The following is a 27,037-nucleotide window of genomic DNA, read 5'->3' as shown; positions in this document are numbered from 1 at the left end:
TCTCTCTCTCTCCTCTTCCTCTCTCTCCCTCCCACTCTATCTGTGCAAAAAATGGAAAAATGTCCTCGGGTGAGGATAAAAAAAAAAAAAAGGAGTTTGGGTGGTAATATTTTGCAGGCTTAAGGAGTATAAGAAGAGTAAATTTAGGGTAGAATGGAATGGTGACTTCAGATTGAGGAACGTTGAGTTTAAGGTTTCTATGATTGTGTATGTGGGTGTCTTTTTTTTTTTTCCCACATGCCAACCAATTCTTGGACAACAAGAAGGTACCCAACAATTCAGTTCTGATACTGACTATCCAGAGTTAGGATTAAGAGCTTAGTCCTGTTGTAGACCAACGAGACAGACCAGACTCAGACTCTGAACTGGGTTCAAATTAAGAGAACTTTATTAGCCGCGCAGCCACTGTCCCATCCTACGCAGAGGAGAGAGCAGCCCCGAGCTCAGGGGGTGGGTTGCTTATATAGTTGTCTTAGCCCCTGTTAAGGAATTTGGGCTAAAGGTTTGCGAGCAAGCAAGCGCGTACAGAAGCAGATATCTGGGGTTAGCCATTATGCCTGCGGGAGCAAGCAGTTTCGGTTTGCACAATGCAATGGTTATCTATACAATATAATGGTTATCTATTAACTCTGGCTGCTAGTTCTTGCTATTCTCTTAAAGTCTAGGGGGGTAAGGTCTGCCTAATGGGAAAAATTTTTACTGTACGTTCACATAGCCTGTGTTTGTCCTTTATAGTCCTATAAGATTGGCCCCACTTCAGGTGCTAGTCATAAACGGGTGCCTAGGCTACTGCAGGAAAGGAAAAAGTTCCTTCTGCTCTCTTGGGTTCTGTGGCTGTCCCAATAATTAAACTGAGATGAGACAGATTAACAGGAGGGGAAAAAAGGGTTTTCATTACCTACTGACTTTTGAACCAGGAGTTTCAAAAAGAAATGAGATTCAATGAGGTGGCCAGACAATTGAAGCTTATATATCCCTTTAAGGCTAAACAAAAGAAAAGAGGTTTAAGCTACTGGGTGGTGAAAGCAAGTCATGGGAAGGTGAGGGGAGAGAATGTGTGGTAAATAAGAGTTGTCACGGTAGATGAGTCAAGTGATGAAAGTAGTTTCTTCCCAGTCAGGAGGTCTCTTTACAAATGGAAATTTCTTTATATTTGTAAATTTTCTTCACAAAAGGGAAAATTTACACTTTATTTTTAGGTAGTTAGGGGGGTGGTCAAGAGTTTTTTCTGCATTTGCTGTTTCTCAGTTACCTTTAGATCAAAATACTCCTTATGCCAAAGTGACATATTTTAGAGTAATGTATTTACCACCCACAGTTGTGCCCAGCAACTACAAATTCAGGATTTCCCGTGGCCACCTCCCTTCAAGGTTTAATAATTTGTTGGATTGTCTCACAGAACTCATAAAACATTTTATTGAGTTTATTAGTTTATTGGAAAAGATACAACTCAGTAACAGTCAAATGTAAAAGATGCATAGGGTGAGGTATGCAGGTGAAGGGACAATATACAGAACAAATGTCCATGCTCTTTCTCAGAGTATATCACCCTACCAGCATGTCAGTGTGTTGACCAACCCAGTAGCTCTCTGAATCTCATTGTGCAAGAGTTTTTATAACTTAATCTCCAGTCTCCTTTCACTCCCCAGAGGTGTGGAAAGGGGGTGGAGGGGCACTGGAGCAGAAAGTTCCCACTTCCTAATCACATGTTTGGTATTTCTGGTGACCAGCCCCCATCATGAGGTCATCTAGGGGGTTATCTAGAGGTCACCTCATTAGCATAAACTCAAGTGTATTTGAAAGGGGTTTCTTAGGAATACTAAGACTCTCCTATAACTTAGGAAACTCCAGGAGTTTTAGGAGTTATGTGCCAGGAACCAGAGGATAAAAACTGAATACATATTTTTATTATATTCAAGTTTAGTAGGCTATTTGAATAAATAATGGGACTTGAGATGGATAACAGTTTATCAAATTAACTTGGTTTTCTTTTGAAAAGTTTCTAGATTTTCTCTTTGTGTCAAAAATCAGACTTTGATATTTGGATCATCAAAATGAAGCCTATTTCTCCTGGGTATCTCTCATTAATTTATGTGCTTTGCTTCTTTAGAAATATCTAGAAATAGTAGCCCCCCCCAATTCTGGTTGTAGTTTTATGTTTTTCTTTCAAAAATGTTCAGTATGTAGTGTTTGATACATTAATGTATTCAAATGTTTATTGAGGATCTACTATATGTCAAGTACTGTTCTAGGCCTGAGGGATACTTCAATGACTAAAATGGATTTCAAGCCCTTTTGGAACTTACATTCTTATTAGACAAGGTAATATGTGGTGGAGATAGATAATAAACATAGTAAAGAAGTTAGAAGGTCACGTGCTATAATAAAAATAGGACAGAGAAAGGGGGCTTGGGAGTTGAAGGGGTTCAAAACAGGCCTCCCCAAGATGTGCCACTTTGGCATGTGGATTATTTTGAGCTGAAGGCAATTGAGACCCTGTGGGCTCAAGAGAAACTGTTATGTCTCCCTTGAACAGTTTAAATGTGGGCCTAGCCCATAATAAGAGTTATTATCAAAAATAACTTTTTATGACTTATCTATATTGCAGGGCAAACATCTAATTACTGAACGTCTGCTCATCTTATCATCCCACAAAGTATCCTTGTCCCCTCTGAAGCTCCAGGCACTTTATCTCATTCCTTAGCTCAGGATGTCATTTTAAACTCATTTTACCTTTCTGTCTCTGAACCTCTCATGTATATGGTATTCCCATACATACATATGTAATTAAATTTGGTTATTTTCTCTGGTTAATCTGTCTCATGTTGATGTAGTTATTAGACCAGCTGAAATAATCTGGAAGAGTAGAGGAAAATTTTTTCTCCTCAACAGTGCTAGTGATGGGAGTTGCAATTATAGATGGGTGGTCAGGGTCAGCTTCATTGAAAAGGTGACATTTAGACAAAGATTTAAAAATAGTAAGAAGGTGCCCTGGCTGGTTTGGCTCAGTGGTTGGAGAGTCGGCCTGCGGTCCAGAGAGACCCGGGTTCGGTTCCCGCTAAGGGCGCGTACCTCAGTTGCAGTTTGTCCCCGACCCTGGTTGGTAGTGCAGGTGGCAGCCACTTGATGTGTCCCTTTCACATGGATGTTTCTCTCTCTCTCTCTTCCTCTCTCTCCCTCCCACTCTATCTGAACAAAAGAATGGAAAAATGTCCTCGGGTGAGGATAAAAAAAAAAAAAATCCTTAAAAAAAATATAGTAAGAAAGTTAGCCAAGTGAATATCTGGAGAAGAGTGTTCAAGGCCAAAGAAATGGCAGTGAAAATATGGAAACATAACCTGCCATTTGGAGGAATGAGAAAGAGTTCAGTGTGGAAATAAGCCAAATAATAGGCACTGGGGTCAGAGAGGTAATGAGGAGGCAGATGTTGTGGGGCTTGGTAAGCCGTTTTAAGACTCTGGCTTTTACTTGAAGAGAAGTGGAGAGAGCCAGATGGTTTTGAACTAAGATGGGCTATGATCTAAATTACATTTAAAGACATGCCTCTGAATGCTTTGAATAGATTGTGGGTGGGGGTCAAGAATAGGAGACCTGCCTGGCCAGTGTGGCTCAGTGGTTGAGCATCGACCCATGCACCAAGAGGTCCGCTGGTTTGATTCTTAGGGCACATGCCCAGGTTGTGGGCCAAATCCCCACTGGGAGCCATGCTGGAGGCAGCCAGTCGATGTTCTCTCTTCAGTGTTTCTATCTCTCTCTCCCTCTCCCTTTCTGTCTCTAAAAATCAATAAAAGGGGGGAAAAAAAAGAGTAGGAGACCTATTAGGAAGTTACTTCAGAAATCCAGGTGAGAGGCAGTAGTGGCTTAGAGTAGGGTGGTAGCAGTGGAGATACTGAACAGTGGTCAGATTCTGGATCTCTTTGGATAGTTGAGCCAATATTGGCATTCTGATTTTAGATATTTAATTTGGAAATTTGGTTAGTAGGAATCTGTCTCCCATGACCGATCCTCACCAGATGTATTGATGAAAGTTTACGGAGTGACAAAGCTAGGTAGTGTTTTTCTTTTTTTATATATACATGTTTTATATTTTACTTCCCACTACCCAAATTGTGGATCATTTGAAGTAGAGATAGTTTGTAAAATATTTATTTTCTATACCTCTCCATACTGTGTATAGTACTAAACTCATAGTAAGTGTTCTATAAATCCAATTGATTTCAGTTGAATTTCTATTGGTTCACAGATCATTTTAGATACTTATCCAGGAATAGGAAGAAATTAAGTAGTGAAAAATACCAAAATTGAAAATTTGTCTAACTTTGTAAGTCAGATGTTCATGCAGTGGCTTCTATTTTGATGTATAATTTTATGATAATATTACCTATATTTAAGTGTGTATCTGTATTTAAAGGTATATCTATAAGTATAAGTGGACATATTTATTTCAAAGCAGAAAGTATAGATGATTTGTAAATGTTGTTTTATTTTTAATTTACCACTTAAATATTCCAGTCATTGTAATTCTGTTTCAGTAGGTCAAGATAACTGTGGAAAAACATTTTGTTAATATTAGAATACAATTTTTAGATATTTATAATATTAATTAAACTAATTTTTAGTCTTATTTTTTCTCTTTTAAAGATATTTATGACTTGGAACCTGCATCTGAATTAGGAGAAGATATATTGAAACTTTACGTGAAACAACTTTGCCCAGATATTGATATTTACGTTGATGGAAAAAGTTTTAAAACTCACAGGTAACTAGGCACGTGATTGATTTGGTGTCTTGATTGTGACAGTATAAAGTGTAAAAGGGTGACTGTCTTTTTCTAGCACAGTGGGTCTCAGGCTCTGATTTACATAGGCCACTGGAGTTCCATGGTGATGCCTCAGGAGGTCACTGTCAGGGGAGAGGTTGGCCATCAGGCAAGATTTTCTGTCTACAGGTGCACACATGCACACATGCCTCTACCCGGACGTGTGCACATGCTTCAGCTAGAACAGATCTGTTTTGCATTGGGCATGAACCTAAGATTTCATTAGAAGAAAATACTCTGTTACCTAAAATAGATTTGAAAGCCACCATCACAGAAAATGTAAGCGCATTTTTTAATTTCACAGGCATTATAGTATTGAGAGTGATTATTTCTACATGAATGATATGTATTTTCTTTGAATACATTTTGGCTGAGTCTTTCATTCAAAATGGATGATTCTCATGAATAGCATTAAGAGGCTTAATGTTTCAGTGTACTTAAAAAGAAGTTTTTTTTCCTGCTTTACAATTGGGTTGCTTAGACATTTCAAACTTTTAGATTTCAAATTAAAGCCTGCTTCCTGTGTTGGTCAGGTACTTTTTTGCAGGTAACTAAAATCTGCTTAAAAGAAGAAAAAAAATTAATAAGCAATACAGATTTTCTGTTGGAATACAGGGGAAGAAAGTACAGCTGGGCCTCAGAATGGACTAGAATCAGAACCAGAAAGCTGAGGAACCCAGACAGTTCTTCTCTTTCCCTCTCCTGTGTTTCAGAGAGAATATTGAGAATATACTCTGGTTCTCCTGAAGAGGAAGAGCCAGACTACTTGCAATGGCAAAAAATAGTCTTCTCAGTTTAAGGGTGTGCAGCTGTAATAATATTAACATTGGGTTTATTTATTTATTTATTTTTTATCCTCACCTGAGACATTTTTTCATTTTTGTTCAGACAGAGTAGGAGGGAGAGAAAGAGAGAGAAACATTGATGTGAAAGGGACACATCGAGCAGCTGCCTCCCACACAACCCCAACCAGGGCCAGGGATGCATCGCAACCAAGGTATGTGCCCTTGACCAGAATCGAACCTGTGACTCATTGGTCTGCAGATCGATGCTCTAACCACTGAGCACAACTGGCCAGGGCTAGCATTGGGTTTAGATTTCAGGTATTCACCAAACCAAATAGTAGTGATGTTTGTGCTTTCAAAAATCAAACACTGAACAAAATTCCAAGATGGTGGCATAGGTAAACACGGTATCACCTCCTCCCACAACTACATCAAAATTACAACTAAACTACAGAACAATCATCATTGAAAACCGCCTGAAATCGAGTCGAATGGAAGTCCTACAACTACGAAATCAAAGAAGCAGCCACATTGAAACTGGTAGGAGGGTCGGAGATGCTGACGGGCTGGTCCCACACCCACATGTGGCAGATAAAAGTAAGGAGGGACACCTCAGCTGTGAAGGTCCTCCCTGAGGAGTCAGGGGTCCCCGTCCCACACCAGGCCCCCCATTTCGGGATTCCAGTGCCAGGAAGAGAAGTCCCCATCACTTCAGGCTGTAAAACCAGTGGGAACTGAGGCTGAGGGAGGCTGAGGCTTCTGGAACCCCAGGCAGCTCCTTTTAAAGGGCCCAGACTTGCTCCCTTTGAGCTCGGAGGGGAGGCTGCTTGAAAGGCTCCAGAGACATCTGGGGAAGAACTTAGTTGTTTGGGCTCAGGATGAGGATGGAGAGGCAGCTTTCTCTCTGACAGACGTACTGGTGGAGGCCATTGTTCCTTTGGTGAGCCCTTCCCCACAGGGCCAGCAGACAGCTGCCATATATCTGGGACTCCAGCAACCTGACTTACACTGTTTGCCTCGCTCTGGTGATTCTCTGAGGTCCTGCCCCACCCAACTTTTGGGCCCATCGAAGCTGTTTCCAGTGGCTTTACCATAGGATTGGCCTATCTTGGATCCTGCTTCATATTTTCCTAAAATCTCTCAAACAAGCAGTATTTGGTCTCAGCAAGCCCATACCTCTCGTTAAGTGGCCCCAAGCCTGGCTGTAGAAGCAGCCAGCCTTGGTTCATAACTTGGTTTTCCTGGGCACCTCTAAGCCCAGCACAAGAAGCAGCCATCGGCAGATCACTCTGTAGCTTATGCCTGGTGGCCCCAGGTAGAACACATGCAGTGACTGACCTGGCCCCAGAGCCAGCACACCCAGGGGATAGCTTCAGACCACTTTGAAGCACCACTACCCAACCACCTCCACAAGTGACACACTCAATGAGTGGACTCAGTGGGTACCAGAGCCCTGCTAAAGAAAGTCTTGCTCTGTGTGGTGGGCCTATACTGGGCACATTCTGTTCTTGCAGCAGATCAGCCTGAGTAAATCCCTCCCATTGATGTGCCAACAGCGATCAAGACTCAGTTACACCAGAGGGGTATACAGTCCACACTAGGGGTACACCTCAAGGGCCCAGCTGGGATGATCAGGGAGGCTATGCCACTGGATCCTAGCAGACACCTACAATAGGCCACTCTACAAAGCCTAGGAGACATAGCAACTCTACCGAATACATAGAAACAAGCACAGGGAAGCAGCCAAAATGAGGAGACAAAGAAACATGTCCCAAATGAAAGACAAAACTCGGAAAAGAACTAAACAAAATGGAGATAAGCAATCAGTCAGATGCAGAGTTCAAAACACTGGTTATAAGGATGCTCAAGGAACTTAGAACATCAACAACATAAAAAAGGACCAGTCAGAAATGAAGGATGCACTAATTAAAATTAAGAATAATTTATAACACCTGGCCTGTGTGGCTCAGTAAATTGAGCATCATCCCATGGACTGAGAGGTCCTGGTTTGATTCCCGGTCAGGGCACATGCCCAGGTTGTGGTATCGTTTTCTCTCTCTCACATTGATGTTTCTATCTCTCTTTCCTTTCTTCTCTCTCTTAAAAAAAAAAATCACTAAAAAACCTATCTTAGAATAATTTACAGGGAATCAATAGTAGAGTAGGTGAAGCCAAGAAGCAAACCATCAAATTGGAATATAAGGAAGCAAAAAATACCCAATGAGAACAGAAAAAAAAAAAGAATTAAAAAAAAAATGAGGACAGCATAAGTAGCCTCTGGGACAACTTCAAGCATACCAACATTTGCGTCATGGGGGTGCCAGAAGGAGAAAAGAGAGAGAGCAAGAAATTGAAAACCTATTTGAAAAAATAATGACAGAAAACTTCCCTAACTTGGTGAAGGATACAGACATACAAGTCCAGGAAGCACAGAGTCCCAAACAAGATGAACCCCAAGAGGTCCACACCAAGACACATCATGCAAAAGGTTAAAGACAAAGGGAGAATCTTAAAAACAGCAAGAGAAAAGCAGTTAGTTACCTACAAAGGAGTTCCTATCAGCTGATGTTTCAAAAGAAATGAAAAGGAAAGACCTACAACCAAGATTACTCTATCCTGCAAAGCTGTCATTTAGAATCGATGGACATATAAAGAGTTTCCCAGACAAGAAAAAGCTAAAGGAGTTCATCACCATCAAACCAGAATTATATGAAATGTTGAAGGGTCTTCTTGAAGGAGAAGAACAAAAATATGAACAAAAAAGGGCAATTAATACATATCTATCAACAATTAAACTATAAACAAAATGAGCAAGTAGAACATAAACGGGTTCATAGATACAGAGAACTTTTTGTTGCTTGCCAGATGGGAAAGGGCTGAGGGGATGGGTGAAAAAGATGAAGGAATTAAGAAGTACAAATTGGTTGTTAGATTGATGAACCTCAAAGGGAAGGGGGTGGGGTGGGAGGGTGGGAATGAGATAAACTAAAGAACTATGCATATATGCAAAACCAATGGATACAGACAATGGTGTGGGGAAGGCAGGAGGCAGGTGGGATTGGGGAGGAGGGTGTCAATGGGGAAAAAAGGGGGGCATCGGTAATGCATTCAACAATAAAGAGCCCTGGCTAATTTGGCTTAGCAGTTAAGAGTGTCGGCCCGCCGTCCAGAGAGTTCCGGGTTTGGTTCCCACTAAGGGCATATACCTCGGTTGCGGTTTGTCCCAGGCTCCGGCTGGGGTTGTGTGTGTGGCAACCAGTCGATGTGTCTCTCTCACATTGATGTTTCTCTTTCTCTCTTCTTCCCTCTCTCCCTCCTGCTCTATCTGAAGATAAGTGTAAAAGTTTCCTCAGGTGAGAATTAAAAATAATAATAATGATAAATTAAAAAAAAAAACAACTAAAAGTAAAGCTATAATGTATGCAATACGCACCAAAAATAAATAAAAATAACAAAATTCAACGCCTTTAAAAAAAAATCAAACACTAGCCCTGGCCAGTTTGGCTCAGCAGTTAGAACATCAGCCTGTGGACAGAAGGGTCTCGGATTCAATTCCCAGTCAAGAGGCTGTACCTGGGTTGCAGGTTCAATATGCAGCCCCATTTAGGGTTGTGCAGGAGGCAACAAATTGACATGTCTCTCTCACATTGATGTTTCTCTCTCTCTCCTTTGGCTCTATCTAAAAATCACTGGAAAAATATCCTCAGGTGAGGATTAACAAAAAAATCAAATCAAATCAAGCACTTGCCCTGGCTGGTGTGACACAATTGGTTGAAGTGTCGTCCCCTGCACTGAAGGGTCACAGGTTTGATTCCCAGTCAGTACACATACCCAGGTTGCAGGTTCCATCCCCAGTCAGGGTGCATGCGGAAGGCAGCTGTTCAGTGTTTCTTTCTCACATCGATGTTTCTCTCTCTCCCTCTCCCTTTTTCTCTCTGAAATCAATGGGAGCATGTCCTCAGGTGAGGATTTAAAAAAAAAAAAATCATACTGATTTTTGCCCATTAATTGAAAGCAGTACATTGCTAACCTCTATTTTTTTATATATATGTTTTTATTGATGTTTTAGAGAGAGAAGAAGGGAAAGACAGAGAGAAATCTGCTGCTTCCTGCATGCCCCTTACTGGGGATCAAGCCTGCAACCGGGCATGTGCCCTGACCTGGAATCAAACTGGGACCTCTCAGTCCATGAGACGATGCTCAGTCCACTGAGCCACACCAGCTAGGCCATTGCTAAACTCTAGGATTGCGAGGTTTTTTTTTTTTTTTTATCCTCACCTGAGTACATTTTTCAATATTTTGTTCAGATAGAGTGGGAGGGAGAGAGAGAGAGAGAGAAACATAGATGTGAAAGGGACACATCGAGTGGTCACCACCCGCACGACCAACCAGGGCTGGGGACAAACTGCAACCGAGGTACGCGCCCTTAGCGGGAACCAAACCCAGGTCTCTCCAGACGGCAGGCCGACGCTCTAACCAGTGAGCCAAACCGGCCAGGGCAGGATTGTGAATTTTATCTAGACTATTTACCATTCAGAATTTGAACTTTTTTCTCTAGGAGCATATGTTTTTAATTATATGTATATACATATACATATTTCATAATTTGTATAATATCTACATTATGTATAACAAAATATAGAGTGTAATACAGATTTATCAATATACTTTTCATAACCATGGATATGTATTTCTAGTTCATGACATGTGAGTATGTGTGTGTGTGTTTCTTTTTTGTGGGTAGGGGCCAACACAATTTTATTTTAATTTAATTTTGTGTCCAGGTTTTTCTTGATACAATATGGGCATCCTACCAAAGTTCTACTTATAGAGTCCTAAGTCTATTGTCATAAGGGAAAACAGGACCTGTGACCATCTGCATTATGTCCTCAAACAGTGTCTATATTTGGTCTCTCTCTGTGTGCAGCCTGACAATGGACTGTTTTAGGAGCTGGATCTAGAATATTAGGTTTATATTCCAGGACAGCTCTTGCTCACATTTCTGGTTTATTTTGTTTACCTACCAATAAAAAATAAACCTGTAGCCCTGGCTGGTTTGGCTCAGAGGTTAGAGTGTCATCCCTTAGACCCAAGGGTCTCAGGATCGATTCCCGGTCAAGGGCACATGCCTGGGTTGCAGGTTTGATCCCCAGCCCACTTTGGGGTCGTGTGTGAGGTAACCAATCAATGTGTCTCTCTCACATGTTTCTCTTTCTCTCTCCCTTCCCTCCCTTCCATTCTATCTGAAAATCAATGGAAAAATATCCTCAGGTGAGGATTAACAAAAATAAATAAATAAACTTACATTAATTAGAAAGGCAATTTCCTGAGGATATGTTTCAAGAAGATCTGGCTTAAGTTTTCCTGCTTTGTTGTTAATGCCCTTACATGAGTTACATTGGCAAATTCTAAATTTTAAGATTACCTTCATAGTTCAAACTCGAACATCTCTCTGGTACATATTAATTTTATTATTCAATTTAAAGAATATTATGTCAGTAGTTTTGAAAACACATACTCATGTAATGTAGTCTAAAGCCCAACATAGAACTTTCTGTTATATCAGTGTCAGCATTTATCCTTATTCTAGTAGTATGGCTGAAAGTTCATTTGTAATGTGGCTGCTTTAATTTTTAAATTATACGTATTTATATATTGGAAGATCAATGCAAGTACCCACAAAGACTGGGATTTATGATCAGAATTACATTCAGTTTAGGTCTCAAATTTTAGAATAGTTTAGGTTGCTAGTTTAATATGTTCAAATTGGTATGGCAATGAGGTAGTTTCTTCTTTGAGTCACTGTATTCCTTTCGTGCTAAAGTTCCTTCCTTAAAAACATCCGATACTCCAAGTTTTCCAAGAGTCTCTCTCTAGATGCGGGTTGCTCTGTCCAACCTTTGCCTTGATCCCCAGCCCAATGCCTGAAGCCCTTTATATGCTGCAAGAAAGTTTGATGCCAATCACTTGCTTGTGGTGGCACAATTAAGCCAAAGAAGTTCTTTATATGAGTATGTGGACTGTGTGGAGCCTAACTGGGTTTGAATTCTAGCTCCACTATCTTTGAGCTGTGTGAGTCTGAGCAAGTCGTTTAACCTTTCTGTGCTTCAGAGTCCTTATCAAAAATGGGGATTATCAAAAGTACCCATCTCACAGGGTGATTGTGTTATTACATTTAAAGTGTTTTTTTTTGAAAAACAAAACTAAACAACAACAACAACAAAAAAGATAAAAAATTAAAAAAATAAAGTGTTTTTTTGTTTGTTTATTTTTGCATTTATCTTCAGATAGAGCAGGAAGGAGAAAGGGAGGAAGAGAGAGAGAGAAACATCCATGTGAGAGAGACATATTGAGTGGCTGCCACCCATACGACCCCAGCCAGGGCTGGGGACAAACTGCAACTGAGATACGTGCCCTTAGCAGGAACCAAACCTGGGACTCCCTGGTCCGTGGGCTGATGCTCTTAACCACTGAGCCATACCAGCCAGGGCCATTTAAAGTGTTTTAAACAGTACCTGGCACATAGTAAGTACTATGTAATTGTGTGCTATCATCATCCAGGTGGTAGGCCTTTGGATACGAGCTTTTGTGAAGATGGTAGCAACAGTCTTTTTATGCCCTTTACTTATGTGGGGCAAGTAGAGAAATGTGGTTTGACTCATTTGCATTTCCCCCGGTCCAAGGAAGAATGGGATAGCATTAATGCATCCAGGCACCATTATATTTATTACACTCTTCTGCATCTACACAGACCTTTCCCTCCTTGATGCATTCTTTTCCACCCCTTCTCACATCTTTGTCCTTGTTTATATCTAATACTACTGCTGTAAGAAAGGAAGAGACCTCTTTTTTTTTTTTTTTTTTGCGGGGGAGAGAGGTTATAATAAAAGGAGGACCTATTAAAAGTTCATTTATCCCATTTGTCAGTTTTGTTGCTACTTTTCTGTATTGCTTTCGAGGACACTACCACACATTACTCCTTATTGTGGATCTCTGTAACATTACTTTCCTGCTTGAATTGCTCTTGATCACCAGATGAATACCATCTGGATATTGTGCATTTCTCTCTGCTTGTATTTCCTCTTGTCATCTTCAGCCTACCCCCAAGCACCTATCTGACCCACTCCATTGCTGATCTCCCATTTTATGTTGTTATTTATTATTTTAGTGTTTTCTAAGAGAATTGAATGTTACATTTTTCAGATAATTTACTCGTTGCCTTTCTGTATTCCATAGGTAAGATTCTCTAGTGCTCCTTTATTGAAAAAGCAGGGCAGTGATTCCTAATTTTTACTTTGTGATACTCCAGATTTAATAGCACTTCCAAAATACCTTTTCAGTGCCTGATATTATACCATTAGATATTCTTTCATTGGATTAAAACGTTGTCAAATCACCCTTTAAAGTGCATATTTCTTTGAACATTTAGTATATAATCACTGAATCAGAAGGCCAATGTTCTAGTCTGGACTATACCACTTATCAGCTATATGTTCTTGGGTACATTAGCTGAAGGTTTTTTCAGAAGGATATAGTTTAATAATTCAGAAGTCAGTCTTTCTGGGTTTAGATTCTTATTCCACCATTTATGGAATGTTTGGGAAATTAATCTCTCCAAGTCAGTCCGAATTTCTTTATCTGTAAAAGGAATAACAATAGTAATTAATACCATAAGATGGATGTGAGGACTGAATCAGATAATGCACACAAAACACTTAGCACAATACTTGGCACATTGTAAACTTTCAGTAAATCTTAGTTGCTATAAATATGTGTTAGATTTCTGGAAGGGAAGCACATTGTTGCCTATTCTACCTTATAGCAGGGGTTGGCAAACCATGGCCCAAATCCTGTCAGTGGCTGTATATATAACAACAAAAACAAAGAGAATATGCAACAGGAACCTGTGTTTATGTCTGATATTTACTATTTGGCCCTTTACAGAAAAAGTTTGCTAGGAAGCTTTAATGAAATAATTAGAATAAAATTCCAAATTACCATGCAATAAAGTGATTTACTAATATCTTAATACTAATTATTAGTGATAAGTGGACAGCTCTGACCATTTGAGAGGCTTAAAATAATGATAAATTATATGTGGGAACAATGGAGGGAAAAGAGATGAAATTCTTTGGCACCACAGGTGTTCGAGAGCAGTTGCAATGGGGAACCAAAGCAAAAGGCACTGGGTGCCTGAAAGGAAACAAACCACCTATACTAGAAGCCCCTTAACTAAACTTGACTAGACCTGCTCTTTAGATGTTCTTTTTTTTTTTTCCCCTTTATTAGTTTTAGGGAGAGAGGAAGGGAGAGGGAGAGAAAGATACAAACCGATGAGAGAACATCATTTGGCTGCCTCCTGCATGCCCCCCACTGGGGATTGGGCCCACAACATGGGCATGCTCCCTGACCAGGAATCGAACCGGTGACCTCTTGGTGCATGGGTCGACGCTCAGCCACTGAGCCACACTAGTCAGACTCTTTAGATGTTCTTTATAGAACCTGCTAATAACATGCTGGGCAGAACTCCCAAGACTGAGGATGCCATTCTCTAGTATACCTACACAGTTCTATTCCTATTATTGAGTGTGTGTCTTCCAGGAGTCACTTGGGTATGTTTCCAAACCTTTTTAATGCCATTTGAATTTATTATTTTGATGGTATAACTTAATGAAATATCACATAAACCAGTGATATATGAAATATGAAAAAAGTTACTGTTCCAGTGAAAACTAAACTCTGAATGCTTTGGAAAGATTTAATAAAGGAGAGGCACTTTAAAAATTGCTATTGAGCCCAGCTGGTATGGCTCAGTGGATTGAGTGTCATCCCATAGACTGAGAGGTCTTGGTTTGATTCCCAGTCAGGGCTCTCTCTCCCTTTCTCTCTAAAAAAATCAATAAAAACATTTTTAAAAATAAAAATAAAATAAAAATTCCTATTGAATTCAGTATAGATGAAATAATATAAAAGTTTGAAGAGAAGTTAAAAAAATCTAAAATGATTCTGTACTTTGGATTGCTTCATAAAAGTTTTAAATATCCTATTTTACTTTAGAACAGTTTAACTAGAAATCATAGAGAGCATATATGAGTATAGTTTTTGCAAGAAATAAGAGGTCCAGTCAGTTAACCCACATTAAAGAAAAAAAGATTGGCCTTATGGTGAAAGATTTGTGAATGAATGCATGTTTATACTTTAAATTAGAATGAATTGATTATGATATATACAAATCTTTTTTTTTTTTTTTAATTCTCGCCTGATTTTTTGTTTAACCAAGCAACTGTCAGTCCTAATTGTTTTGGATAATAGGGCATCCACTACACTTTACAAATAATTTTTTAATTTAGGAAAGGCTAATCCTATGAAAGCTATAGTCAGTGGATACCAAAGTAGATATCTCAAGAGAAAGCTAACTTTCTTTTTTGAAAGTTTATGTTCTCTAAAATATTTGCTAAGAAGTGGAGTGAGTAATAGTGACAGCTCCAAAATGTTTGGATTCACTACTCTGGATGTAACCCTTATTAAGTTATGTGGAAATAAAAAGGGAAATAATATTCTTGGAAGCAAGAGTACTTTAGAAAATAGCCCTTAGTAAAAAGTTCCTTCTTTAGAGCTCTGAGTAATCCAGGTCATTATTCTGCCTGGAGTAGTGAATGTAGTCCAGCTAACATCAGGAAGTATTGAAGAGCAATGTACTAAAGCAAGAACAAGGGGGAAATTAGGGCATCTCAACAGAGCCAGAAGCAGCCTTGTCAATTGGAATTAAATTTAATCAAAAGGAGAAAATAGTTTTTGGCGTGTTGGAAAATGAAAAATCTGGCAAATATTTTTAATATACCATGCCATGTACAACATTTTTTAACCTGAGGCTTATATTCTGAGTAAATGGGAATGTTTTCTAAGTTTCTATCTATGGTAAAGGTAATTGTTTAAGCCCCAGATGCTTTTATTTTTACTTAGATGGAAAAACTAGCATGCTGTATTAGTTCAAGTCTTCTGAGAAGCAGACACAAATATGGGATTAGACTTGCAAGATGTTTATTAGGGTAAATGCATGTGAGAGAACATGGGAAGGAATCCAGAGGTGACTAGGAGAGCTGTTAAACTGAAATGTTAATCTGACCCCGAGTGAAGGAGACAGGAAAGAAAGAAGTATCTTAGACTGCAGTGCAGTTCTGAAGAAAGTTTGACGGGCTGGTGGAAAGTTTCCAAGCGAATGTCAGTTATCAGAAAAGGACCTGTCTCCCAGGAATAGGCCTATTTTAGTGTCCCTGATCTGCTCATTCACTGACAGGAAACAGCCAGAGAGAAGGTGGCCTTGGGACCAATGTGGTATGTCATCAAAGAGATGCATTCTTGTGATTAGCTGCATGTGTAAATCATGACATACTATATAGTTATATATCTTTTTTTTGGTTTGTTTATTTATTTTAGAGAGAGAGGAAGGGAGAGGAAGAGAGAGATACAAACATTGATGAGAGAGAACATCAGCTGGCCACCCCCTGCATGCCCCCCACTGGGGATCTGGCCCACAGCCTGGGCATGTGCCCTGACCAGGAACTGAACCAGCGACCTCTTGGTGCATGGGTCGATGCTCAACCACCGAGCCAATTAGGCATAGTCAGGTAAAGTAAATAGATGGAGGAATAAAATTCTAATAGTATATTCTTCATTAAGAATTACTTAATGAGCACTTCTTATATGCCAGATACTATGTTTTGTGCTGAGATTGAAATTCATACAGAAGTAAAGAATGAAGTGCAGAGGCTCAGAGAGATTATTAAAATTTAGCGTGATTAGTGTATTAGAAAAGACTGCCATAGAAAAAGGTCTGGCAGGATTTCCAATAAATTGTTAGCAGTGGTTATTTCTATAGACTTAAAATGTTCACTTTTTAATATTTTGAATTGGAATCTATTACAAGAAAAAATTATTTTTATAACTTAAAAATGTTTTTTAAAATTTTGCTTTCCATGCTTAAAAGAATTGTAGACTGCTTAATATTTTTTTATCTGTTTATATAGGTTCAATTATACTCTAAGGTTAACACCTTTGTCCTCTTAACAGAAAAATAAAAATTCTGTAGCAAACTTAGTGAATTAAATATTTTACTTGATTGTCACATTTCTATTTCTTTTTCTCTTCCTTTTATTTACTTTAGGTGTGATTTATGCTTTTTTCGTTGTTGTTGTTAATCTGTTGATTTTTTAGACAGAGTGGAAGGGAGGGAAGGGGAGAGAGAGAGGGAGAGAAACATCGATGTGAGAGAGACACATGGATTGGTTACCTTCCAAATGACCCCGACCAGACCAGGGATTGAACCTGTAACCCAGGTATGTGCCCTTGACTAAGAATTGAACCCATGACCCTTTGGTCCGAGGGCCGACGCTCTAACTGCATAGCCAAACCGGCCAAGGATGCTTCTTTTTATAGTCTCTTAAGGTGGAATCTTAGGTCACTGCTTTGGAACCTTTTCCTTTCCTAAGATAAGCATGTAAAAGCTAAAAAAGTTCTCTAGGTACTGCTTTAACTGCATTCCACATATTTTGATTTATGGTATTTTATTTTCATTCATGTAAATTTATTTTCTAATTTTTCTCTTTGACCCATGAATTATTTCACGGTGTGCTTAACTTCCATATTTGAGAATTTTCCACATAGTTCTCCATAATTAATTTCTAGTTGAATTTCATTATGCTCATAGAACATATTGTATACTAGTTCACTTAAATTTGAAACTTATTTTATGACCCAGAATATTTGTCTTAGTGAATGTTCCACATGTACTTGAAAAGAATGTGTACTCTGATCTACTGCGGTGGAGTGTACTATGAATGCAAAATTGGTCGATGGTGTTCAAATTTTCCATACCCTTAACTGATATTTTTGTCTTCTACTTGTTCTGTTAATTACTGAGAATATTGAAGTCTCCAAATATAATTGTGAATTTGTCTGTTTATCCCTTCAGTTCTATCAGTTTTTTCTTCGTGTATTTTGAAGGTTTGTTATTTGGTATGCACACATTTTAGAATTATTTCCTCTTGCTGAATTGACTCTGTTTTCATTATGAAATACCACTCTTTACCACAAATAATATTTTTTGTTGTGAAGTGTTTTGTCTCATGTTAATAGAGCCACTCCAGCTTTCTTTTTTCAGTTTTTAGATTGAGGTGTAAAATTGACATCTTATGTTAGTTTCAGGCATGCGACATAATGATTCGATACTTGTATATATTGTGAAACAGTCACCACAATAAGTCTAGTTAGCATTCCACTCCAGCTTTCTTTTTTTTTTTTTTTTTATCCTCACCCGAGGACATTTTTCCATTTTTTTGTACAGATAGAGTGGGAGGGAGAGAGAGGAAGAGACAGAGAGAGAGAAACATCGATGTGAAAGGGTCACATCGAGTGGCTGCCACCGCACGACCAACCAGGGCCGGGGACAAACTGCAACCGAAGTACGTGCCCTTAGCGGGAACCGAACCCGGGTCTCTCCGGACTGCAGGCCGATGCTCTAACCGCTGAGCCAAACCGGCCAGGGCCACTCCAGCTTTCTTATGGTTAGTGTTTATATATCTTTTTCCATCCTTTTACTTTTAACCTCTCTGTCTTTATATTTAAAATGGGTTTAAAATTGATTTCTTGTATACATTATATAGTTGTGTCTTGCTTTTATTATCTGATCTCATAATCTTTCCTTTTAATTGAAGAATTTAGAGCATTTATGACAATGTAATTATTAATGTGTTGGAGTTTAAGTCTACCATTTACTATTTTTTTAACTATTTTTTTGTTTTTGTTTTTGTTTTGTTTTTTAATCCTCACCCGAGGACATATTTGCATTTATCTTCAGATAGAACACGAGAGAGGGAGGAAGAGGGAGAGAGAAATGTCAGTATGAAAGAGACACATCGACTGGTTGCCACCCACATGACCTCAACCAGGGCTGGTGACAGACCGCAACAGAGGTACGTGTCCTTAGTGGGAACTGAACCCAGGACTCTCTGGTCCACAGGCCAACGCTCTAACCACTGAACAAAACTGGCCAGGGCTGTTTTTATTTTTTGTTCTCTTTTTTCTCTTTCCCTTCCTTTCTTTTGTATTAACTGAATTAATTTTTTTAATTTAAATTTTCACTTGTCATACTAGCTATATTGTGTGTGTGTGTGTGCACATACACATGCACAGGCCATGCATGTTATTATTTTTTTTTATTTAAAAAATTTTTTTCTTTATTCGTTTTTAGAGAGAGAGGAAGGGAGAGGAAGAGAGAATGAGAAACATTGATGAGAGAGAGTATAGATTGGCCATCTCCTGCATGACCCCCACCAGGAATCAAACCATCAAACTGGGCCTGTGTGGCTCAGTGGTTGAGCGTCGACCCATGCACCAAGAGGTCGCTGGTTCGATTCCCCGGTCAGGGCACATGCCCAGGTTGTGAGTCAGATCCACAGTGGGGGGCATGCAGGAGATGGCCAATAGATGTTCTCTCTCATTGATGCTTCTCTCTCTTTCTCCCTCACCCTTCCTTTCTCTCTAAAATCAATAAAGAAAAAAAGATTCTTTTAATTAAAAAATAATGAGGAAGAAAGTATTTTATATTTCCCCACATTTGTAGCACTTTCGGTCTTTTGTGTAGTTTCATGTTTCTTTCTGTTACAATTTTCCTTCAGCCTGGGAACTTTCTTTAAATTTTCTGTAATACAGGTCAGCTGGCAGTGACTTTTCTCAGCTTTTATTTGTCTAGAAAAGCATTTAGCCTTTAGTTTTAAAAGGTATTTTTGCTGGATACAAAGTTACAAGTTGGCAATTCCACTTCAGCTGTCTTATGGTTAGTGTTTATATGATATATCTTTTCCCATCCTTTTAACCTCTCTGTCTTTATATTTAAAATGGGTTTTAAAGTAATTTCTGTGGACAGCACATAGTGTCTTGCTTTTATGGATTGCACTTTTGATGTATCTAAACTCATCACCAAACCCAAGATCCTGTGTTTTCTTCTAGAATTCTGTGTGTATGTATGTGTTCATTTATCTTTATTTTTGATAAATGTCCCCGCATTCCCCCCCATTGACCCCTTCCACCCAGTTCCTGCACCCCCTCCGCCATACCTTCACAGCACTGTTGTCTTTGTCCAGTGGTTATGCATATACATTTAGATCTATGACCCATTTTGAGTTAATTTTTGTGTGAGGTCTGTATCTAGGTTTATTTTTTTAAGTCTGGTCATTCTAGCACCATTTGTTGAAAAGACTATCCTTTTTCTCCATTGAATTGCCACTGTACTTTTGTCAAAACTCAGTTGACTATATTTATATAGGTCTATTTCTGGTCTCTCTATTCTATTCCATTGATATCTGTGTCTTTTCTTTCACCAATACATGCTGTCATGACTACTGTAACTGTATAGTAACTCTTGGAATCAGGTATTATGAATCTTCCCACTTTGTTCTTTTTCAGTAGTCTTTTGGCTATTTTAGGTTCTTTGCCTTCCCATATAAATTTTAGAATCACTTTGTCAGTATCTACAAAATAGCTTTCTGAGATTTTTACTGGAATTGCCTAAATTTTTAAAATCATAAATGGGTGTTGTCAAGTGCTTTACTGTATTTTGATGATCACATGATTTTTTTCCCTTTATTTTGTTAATGTATAAATTGCTTGATTTTGAAATGTAAATGCAATCTTGCATTCCTAGAATAATTTCAACTTGGTTGTGATGTTTTATTCGTTGTATTTATTGCTAGATTCAGTTTCCTGATATTTTATTTAAGAGTTTTACATCTATATTCATGAAAGAAACTGGCTATGATTTTTCTTTTTTTAATAATGTACTTGTAATAGGTCAGGTTTAGGTTTCAAGGTTATACAGGGTGGGATAAAAGTAGGTTTACAATTGTTTATATGGAAAATAATACATTAATAAATAATAATACAAGAATAAACTCTGTTTCACATACTCACAACTGTAAACCTACTTTTGTCCCATCTTGTATTGACTTTATAAAATGAATTTGGAAATTTTTAAATTTCTATTTTACTATTTTTTAAATTTATTTAGTGAGGTTGATTTTATTTTATTATTATTATTTTTTTTTATCCTCATCCGAGGACATTTTTTTCATTTTTTGTACAGACAGAGTGGGAGGGAGAGAGAGGAAGAGAGAGAGAGGGAAACATCGATGTGAAAGGGACACATCGAGTGGCTGCCACCCGCACGACCAACCAGGGCCGGGGACAAACTGCAACCGGGGTACGTGCCCTTAGCGGGAACCGAACCTGGGTCTCTCCGGACCACAGGCGGACGCTCTAACCGCTGAGCCAAACCGGCCAGGGCGTGAGGTTGATTTTATATCTTTCCTAAATGTTTATTTGAAATCACTCGGGAAGTCATCTTGGCCTGTTCCTAATTAAGTAGATTTTATTTTCATCCTTTTCTTACTGTTTAATTTATTGAGCTGTAATTCATATATAATCAAATGCACACAATTGAAAGTCCAATTTGATTAATTTTGACTAATGTATAAACCTGTGTGATCACACCACAATCAAGATGTAGAAAATTTTTATTACCCAAAAAGTTCTCTTTTACCCATTACCATCATTTCCTCCCTTCTCCTCAGCCCCAGGCAAAAGCTGAGTTTAATATGCTTATTTGCCATCTATATATATTTGGTGAATTTTCTGTTCATATCTTTTGCCTGTTTTTTAATTGGGTTATTTTGTTTTCTCATTGTTATAGTTTCTGAATTATAACTTATTTTACCTGTCCTAAAATTTCATATAAATGGACATTGACATATTGTTGTGTTTGGCTTCTTTTGCTTAGCATTATGTTTTTGAGTTTTATCCTTGGATATTGTATATATCAGTATTTCATTCCATTTTTATTGCTGAGTAGAGTTGCATCATATGGATATAACACAATTTGTTTATCCATTCTTTCATTGGTGGACAAATAGTTGTTTCCAGTATTTAGGTATTATTAATAAAGCTGGTATGAACCTTTGTGTGCAAGCCTTTGTGTGACTGTGTATTCATTTCTTTATTTTCTTTTTTTGTAGTCCTCACCCAAGGATATTTTCTGTTTATCATTAGATAGAGTGGGAGGGAGGAAGAGAGGTGTGGGGATAGAGAGAGAGGGAGAGAGAGAAAAAAACATTGATGTCAGAGAGACACATTGACTGTTTGCCTCCCGCACAACCCAACCAGGGCCGGGGATGAAATGCAACCGAGGTTCGTACCCTTGACCGGAACCGAACCTGAGACTCTGGTCCTCAGGCCAATGCTCTAACTGCTGAGCCAAACTGGCCAGGGCTATATTCATTTCTCTCGAATAAATACCTAGGAGTGCAATTACTGGGTCCTATGATAAGTAGATATTAACTTTATGAAATTGACAAACATTTCTCCAAAGAGGTTGTGCCATTTGATGCTCCCACCTACATGCTATGAAGAGTTTTGGTTGTTCCACTTCTTCACCACCACTTGATGTTGTCAGTCTTTTAAATTTTTGTCTACTCTAGAAGGTTGTAGTGATAGCATGTTTTGGTTTTAATATGCATTTCCCTGATCACTAATAATGAATATTGTCTCATGTGCTCATTGGCCATTTGTAAATCTCGTGATGTTTTTGTTCAAATCTTTTGCCCAATTTTTAAAAACACTCTTAAAGAGAGTGATTTGGGCTCTGGCCGGTTTGGCTTAGCGGTTAGAGTGTCTGCCTGTGGACCAATGAGTTGCGGGTTCGATTCTGGTCAAGGGCACGTACCTCGGTTGTGGTTCGTCACTGGCCCTGGTTGAGGTCATGCAGGAGGCAACCAGTTGATGTGTCCCTCCCACATCGATATTTCTCCTTCTCCCTTTCTCCCTTCCTCCCACTCTATCTGAAGATAAATGGAAAAAAATATCCCCAGATGAGGATTAAAAAAGAGAGAGAGATTTGGTACAAACTTTAATGTAAATAAACTATCACCATGGCAGGTTTGGCTTAGCAGTTACAGCATTGGCCCTCAAACCAGGGAGTCCGGTCAAGGGTACGTTCCTCATTTGCGGTTAGTCCCCAGCCCTGGTTGGGGTTGTGCAGGAAGTTAACCAGTCAGTGTGTCTCTCTCACATTGATGTTTCTCTCTCTCTCTCCCCACTCCTTCCCATTGTATTTGAAGATAAATGGAAAAATATCTTCGGGTAAGGATTAAAAAAAAATAGTAATGTAAATAAACTATTGAGAAATAGACATATACTATTTTCCCCTTTAAAATGAGTCATATACATTCTATTCTGATCATACCTTTTGTCATTTCTTATTTAGTGCTCAAAACTTGAAGTGATACTCTTCTTTATAATTAGCCATAAACTTTAGTTTTGAAGTAAAACTGTTTCTATCAGTTTGACTCTTGTTTTTTAGTTGGGTTGTTTATGTTCTTGTAGTGGTTATATATTCTGAATGTGAGTTATTTGGCAGATAAGTATTTTGCAAATGTTTTTCTCCCAACAAATTGCTTGTCTTTCCATTTCTTAAAAATGATTTTAAAAGGACCAACGTTTAAATTTATTTATTTTAAAAAACTGGTTTATGCTTTTTGTGTCCTAAGAAATTGCTTACCCCCAGATTGCAAAGATTTTCAACTATTTTCCCCCCTAGAGATTTTATAGTATTAGCTTTTATATTTAGGTTCTGTCAATTTTGAGTTGATTATTGTGTATGGTGTGAGGTTAATCATTGAAAATAATCATTGAGGTTAATCATTGAGGTTTGTTCCTTTCGCTCCAAGGCCTCCAGTTCCAATACCCTATGTTGATAAGGTTGTCTTCTCCATATTCAGTGACCTTAACATTTTTGGTGAAAAGCAATTGGCTATATATGTGTGGGTCTATTTTTGGACTCTCGGTTCTGTTTCAGTAATCTATTAGTCTGTCCTTACATAAATACTGCATTGTGTTGATTACTATCACTTTATAGTAAGTTTTGAAGTCATCTCTTCCAGCTTCTTTCTTCTGTTTTGTGGTTGTGGGTCCCATGCATGTCCATATATATTTTTAAAAGGAATTATCAGTTGCTACTAAAAAAACTTGACTGAGATTGTGCAGAATCTAGAAATTAATCTAGGCAGAATGGACGTGTTAACAGTTTTGGATCTTCAAATCCATGAGTGTAGCTCTTTCTTAGGTCTTTCACAATTTTTTTTTTTATCCACATCCTAGGATATTTTTGCATTTATCTTCAGATAGAGTGGGAGGGAGAGAGGAAGAGAGAGAGAGAAACATTGATGTGAGAGAGACACATCTACTGGTTGCCACCCACACGACCCCAACGGAGCAGGGGACAAACTGCAATCGAGGTACATGCCCTTAGCGGGAACCGAACCTGGGTCTCTCTGGTCCACGGGCCAATGCTCTAACCACTGAGCAAAATTGGCCATGGCAGGTCTTTTACAATTTATCACAACAATGTCTTATAGCTTTTAATATAGAAGTGTTGTACTATTTTGTTTATTCTAAGTATTTGACCTTTTAGATACTAGTGTAAGTGAAATGTCTCCATTTTCTAGTTGATTATTATTCCTTATTATCTTTGGATGATTGCTAGATGTTTTACTGAAAATTTATCAAAGTAATTTGACACTCTGGGTAAAGTTATTTTAATGAAGACAAGATTTCTTTTGCTTCTGGCTAGTAGTTAGGCTAGATGCAGATCACTTTAATCCAGTGAGGGTTTCAGCTGATTTAAAGCTGGACTTCAGTTCTAATAAGGGCGTGTCTATTTCCCATTCACTCTTCTCCCTAGTGTGTAGCCCTTCAGAGTACAGCTGTGCCCTGGCCGGTTTGGCTTAACAGTTAGAGCATCGGCCTGTGGTCCAGAGACAGAGTACAGTTGTAACCTTGGGGTATCAATGGAAGCCTCCCCTCTTTGATGGACACCAAATTCCAATTTGTGTGCCTATAAGCCTGTGAAGAGTATTAGAGCCATGCTCAGCTTTTAGCCTCCCAACCATTGCTTTTGCTTTCTGGTTTGGCAATTGCCTCAGTGGAAAAAGTTATCTGAAATACTTGGATCACTTCTTTTGTCTTCTCTCTCTTTTTTTTTTTTTTTTTGGGTACATGCCCCTAGCGGGAACTGAACCCAGGACTCTCTGGTCCACAGGCCGACGCTCCAACCGCTGAGCCAAACCGGCCAGGGCTGTCTTCTCTCTTATAACTTATCTTAAAAGCTACCATCACAGTAGCTTTCTGGTGCCTTCAAATCATGTTTCTTTCTTTCTTTCTTTTAAAATTTATTTTTTTATTTTTGTTACAGATGCTTCTCCTTTTTCCCCACTAATTTCCCCCTCTTCCTCCCTCCCCACCCTGTCCCCACCTTTGTTGTCCATGTCCATTGTTCATACATATATGAAAATAAGTTCTGTGGTTTATCTTCCCCCCACCTCCTCTTCTGGGGGTTGTCACTCTGTACCCCACTTCCACGTCTCTGGGGCTACCCCATTCCTCAGACTGTTACGTTCATTATATTCCACAAATAAGTGAGATCATGTGATATTTGTCTTTCTCTGCTTGGCTTGTTTCGCATAGGATAATACTCTCCAGGTCCCGCCATGTCATCTCAAAGGATAAAAGATCTTTCTTTCTTATAGCTGCATAGTACTCCATTGTGTATATGTACCACAGCTTTTTTATCCATTCATCTACTGATGGACATTTGGGTTGTTTCCAGATCTTAGCTATTATAAATAGTGCCGCTACGAACATGAGGGTACACATATTCTTTCTGATTGGTGTTTCAGGCTTCTTAGGGTATAGTCTTAGAAGTGGGATCACTGGGTCAAATGGCAGTTCAATTTTTAATTTTTTGAGGTAACGCCATATTGTTTTCCATAGTGGCTGCACCAGTCTGCATCACCACCAGCAGTGTACCAGTGTCCCCTTTTCTTTACACCCTCGCCAACACTTATTGTTTGATGATTTTTTGACAGTGGCCATTCTGACATGTGTGAGATGATATCTCATTGTTGTTTTAATTTGCATCTCTCTGATGATTAGTGATGTTGAGCATTTCCTCATATGTCTCTTAGCCATTTGTATGTCCTGTTTGGAGAAGTGTCTATTTAGTTCCTCTGCCCATTTTTTAATTGGGTTCTTTGTCTTCCTTTTGTTGAGTTTTATGAGCACTCTATATATACTGGAAATTAACCCCTTATCTGATATATCATTGGCAATTATGCTCTCCCATACAGTGGGTTGCCTTTCCATTTTGATGATCGTATCTTTTGCTGTGCAGAAGCTTTTTAGTTTGATGTAGTCCCATGTGTTCATTTTCTCCTTAGTTTCTGTTGCCTTAGGTGATGTATCAGTGAAAATTCTGCTGCGTATAATGTCTGAAAGTTTGTTGCCTACATTTTCTTCTAGGATTTTTATGGATTCATGAGTCACATTTAAGTCTTTTATCCATGGCATGAAACTAGAAATCAATTGGAACAAGAACATGCAAAGATATTTGAACACATGGAGACTAAATAGCATGTTCTTGAACAATGAATGGGTTACCATGGAGATCAAGGAAGAAATTAAAAACTTCCTGGAAACCAATGAAAATGAACACACAACAACACAAAATCTGTGGGATGCAGCCAAAGCAATCCTGAGAGGGAAGTTCATAGCACTACAGGCCTACCTCAAGAAGCAAGAAAAATTTCTAACAGAATATCTAACCTCACAACTTAAAGAACTAGAAAGCAAACAAAAAGAAAACCCCAGAGCAAGTAGAAGGAAGGAAATAGTAAAGATCAGAGCAGAAAAAAATGACATGGAGACCAAAAAAAACAATTCAGTAGATCAATGAAACAAAGGGCTGATTCTTTGAAAAGATAAACAAGATTGATGGACCCTTAGCTAGACTCACCAAGAAACAAAGAGAGAGAACCCAAATACACAAAATCAGAAATGAAAGAAGGGAAATAATAACTGACACCACAGAAATACAATGGATTGTTAACAAATATTGCGAACAATTATACAGCAACAAATTCGACAATCTAAGTGAAATAGATCAATTTCTTGAAACACATAGTCTCCCAAAATTGAACCGGGAAGAAATAGAAAACTTGAACAGACCAATAACAACAGAAGAAATTGAAGATGTAATCAAGACTCTCCCAGCAAACATAAGCCCAGGCCCGGATGGCTTCACGGGGGTATTTTACTGAACATTCGAAGAAGAACTAATACCCATTCTCCTCAAAGTATTTCAAAAAACTCAAGAAAAAAGGAAGACTTCCAAAAACAGAAAAAAGACACTACAAAGAAAGAAAACCACAGATCAATATCCCTGATGAACATAGATGCCAAAATCCTGAACAAAATACTAGCAAATCGGATCCAGCAATACATCCAAAAAACTATTCACCATGACCAAGTAGGATTCATCCCAGGGAAG

General features: G+C 38.6%; 1 protein-coding gene across 3 annotated transcripts in view; it reads left to right on the top strand.

The window, feature by feature from the left end:
* The window catches only part of BTBD8 (BTB domain containing 8), a 106,552-nt gene that overhangs the window by 29,405 nt on the left and 50,110 nt on the right, over window positions 1-27,037 (top strand). For all 3 annotated transcript variants that reach the window (XM_036256328.1, XM_036256326.1, XM_036256325.1), the window contains exon 4: window positions 4,642-4,759. In XM_036256328.1, coding sequence (XP_036112221.1) covers window positions 4,642-4,759 — 118 coding nt within the window. The remainder of the gene's footprint in view (window positions 1-4,641; window positions 4,760-27,037) is intronic.

This window comes from Molossus molossus, unplaced genomic scaffold (assembly GCF_014108415.1).
Source record: "Molossus molossus isolate mMolMol1 unplaced genomic scaffold, mMolMol1.p scaffold_m16_p_12, whole genome shotgun sequence".
Classification (NCBI taxonomy): Eukaryota; Metazoa; Chordata; class Mammalia; order Chiroptera; family Molossidae; genus Molossus; species Molossus molossus.
Note: the sequence above shows the minus strand (reverse complement) of the source record. Positions and strands in the feature narration are given on the sequence as shown.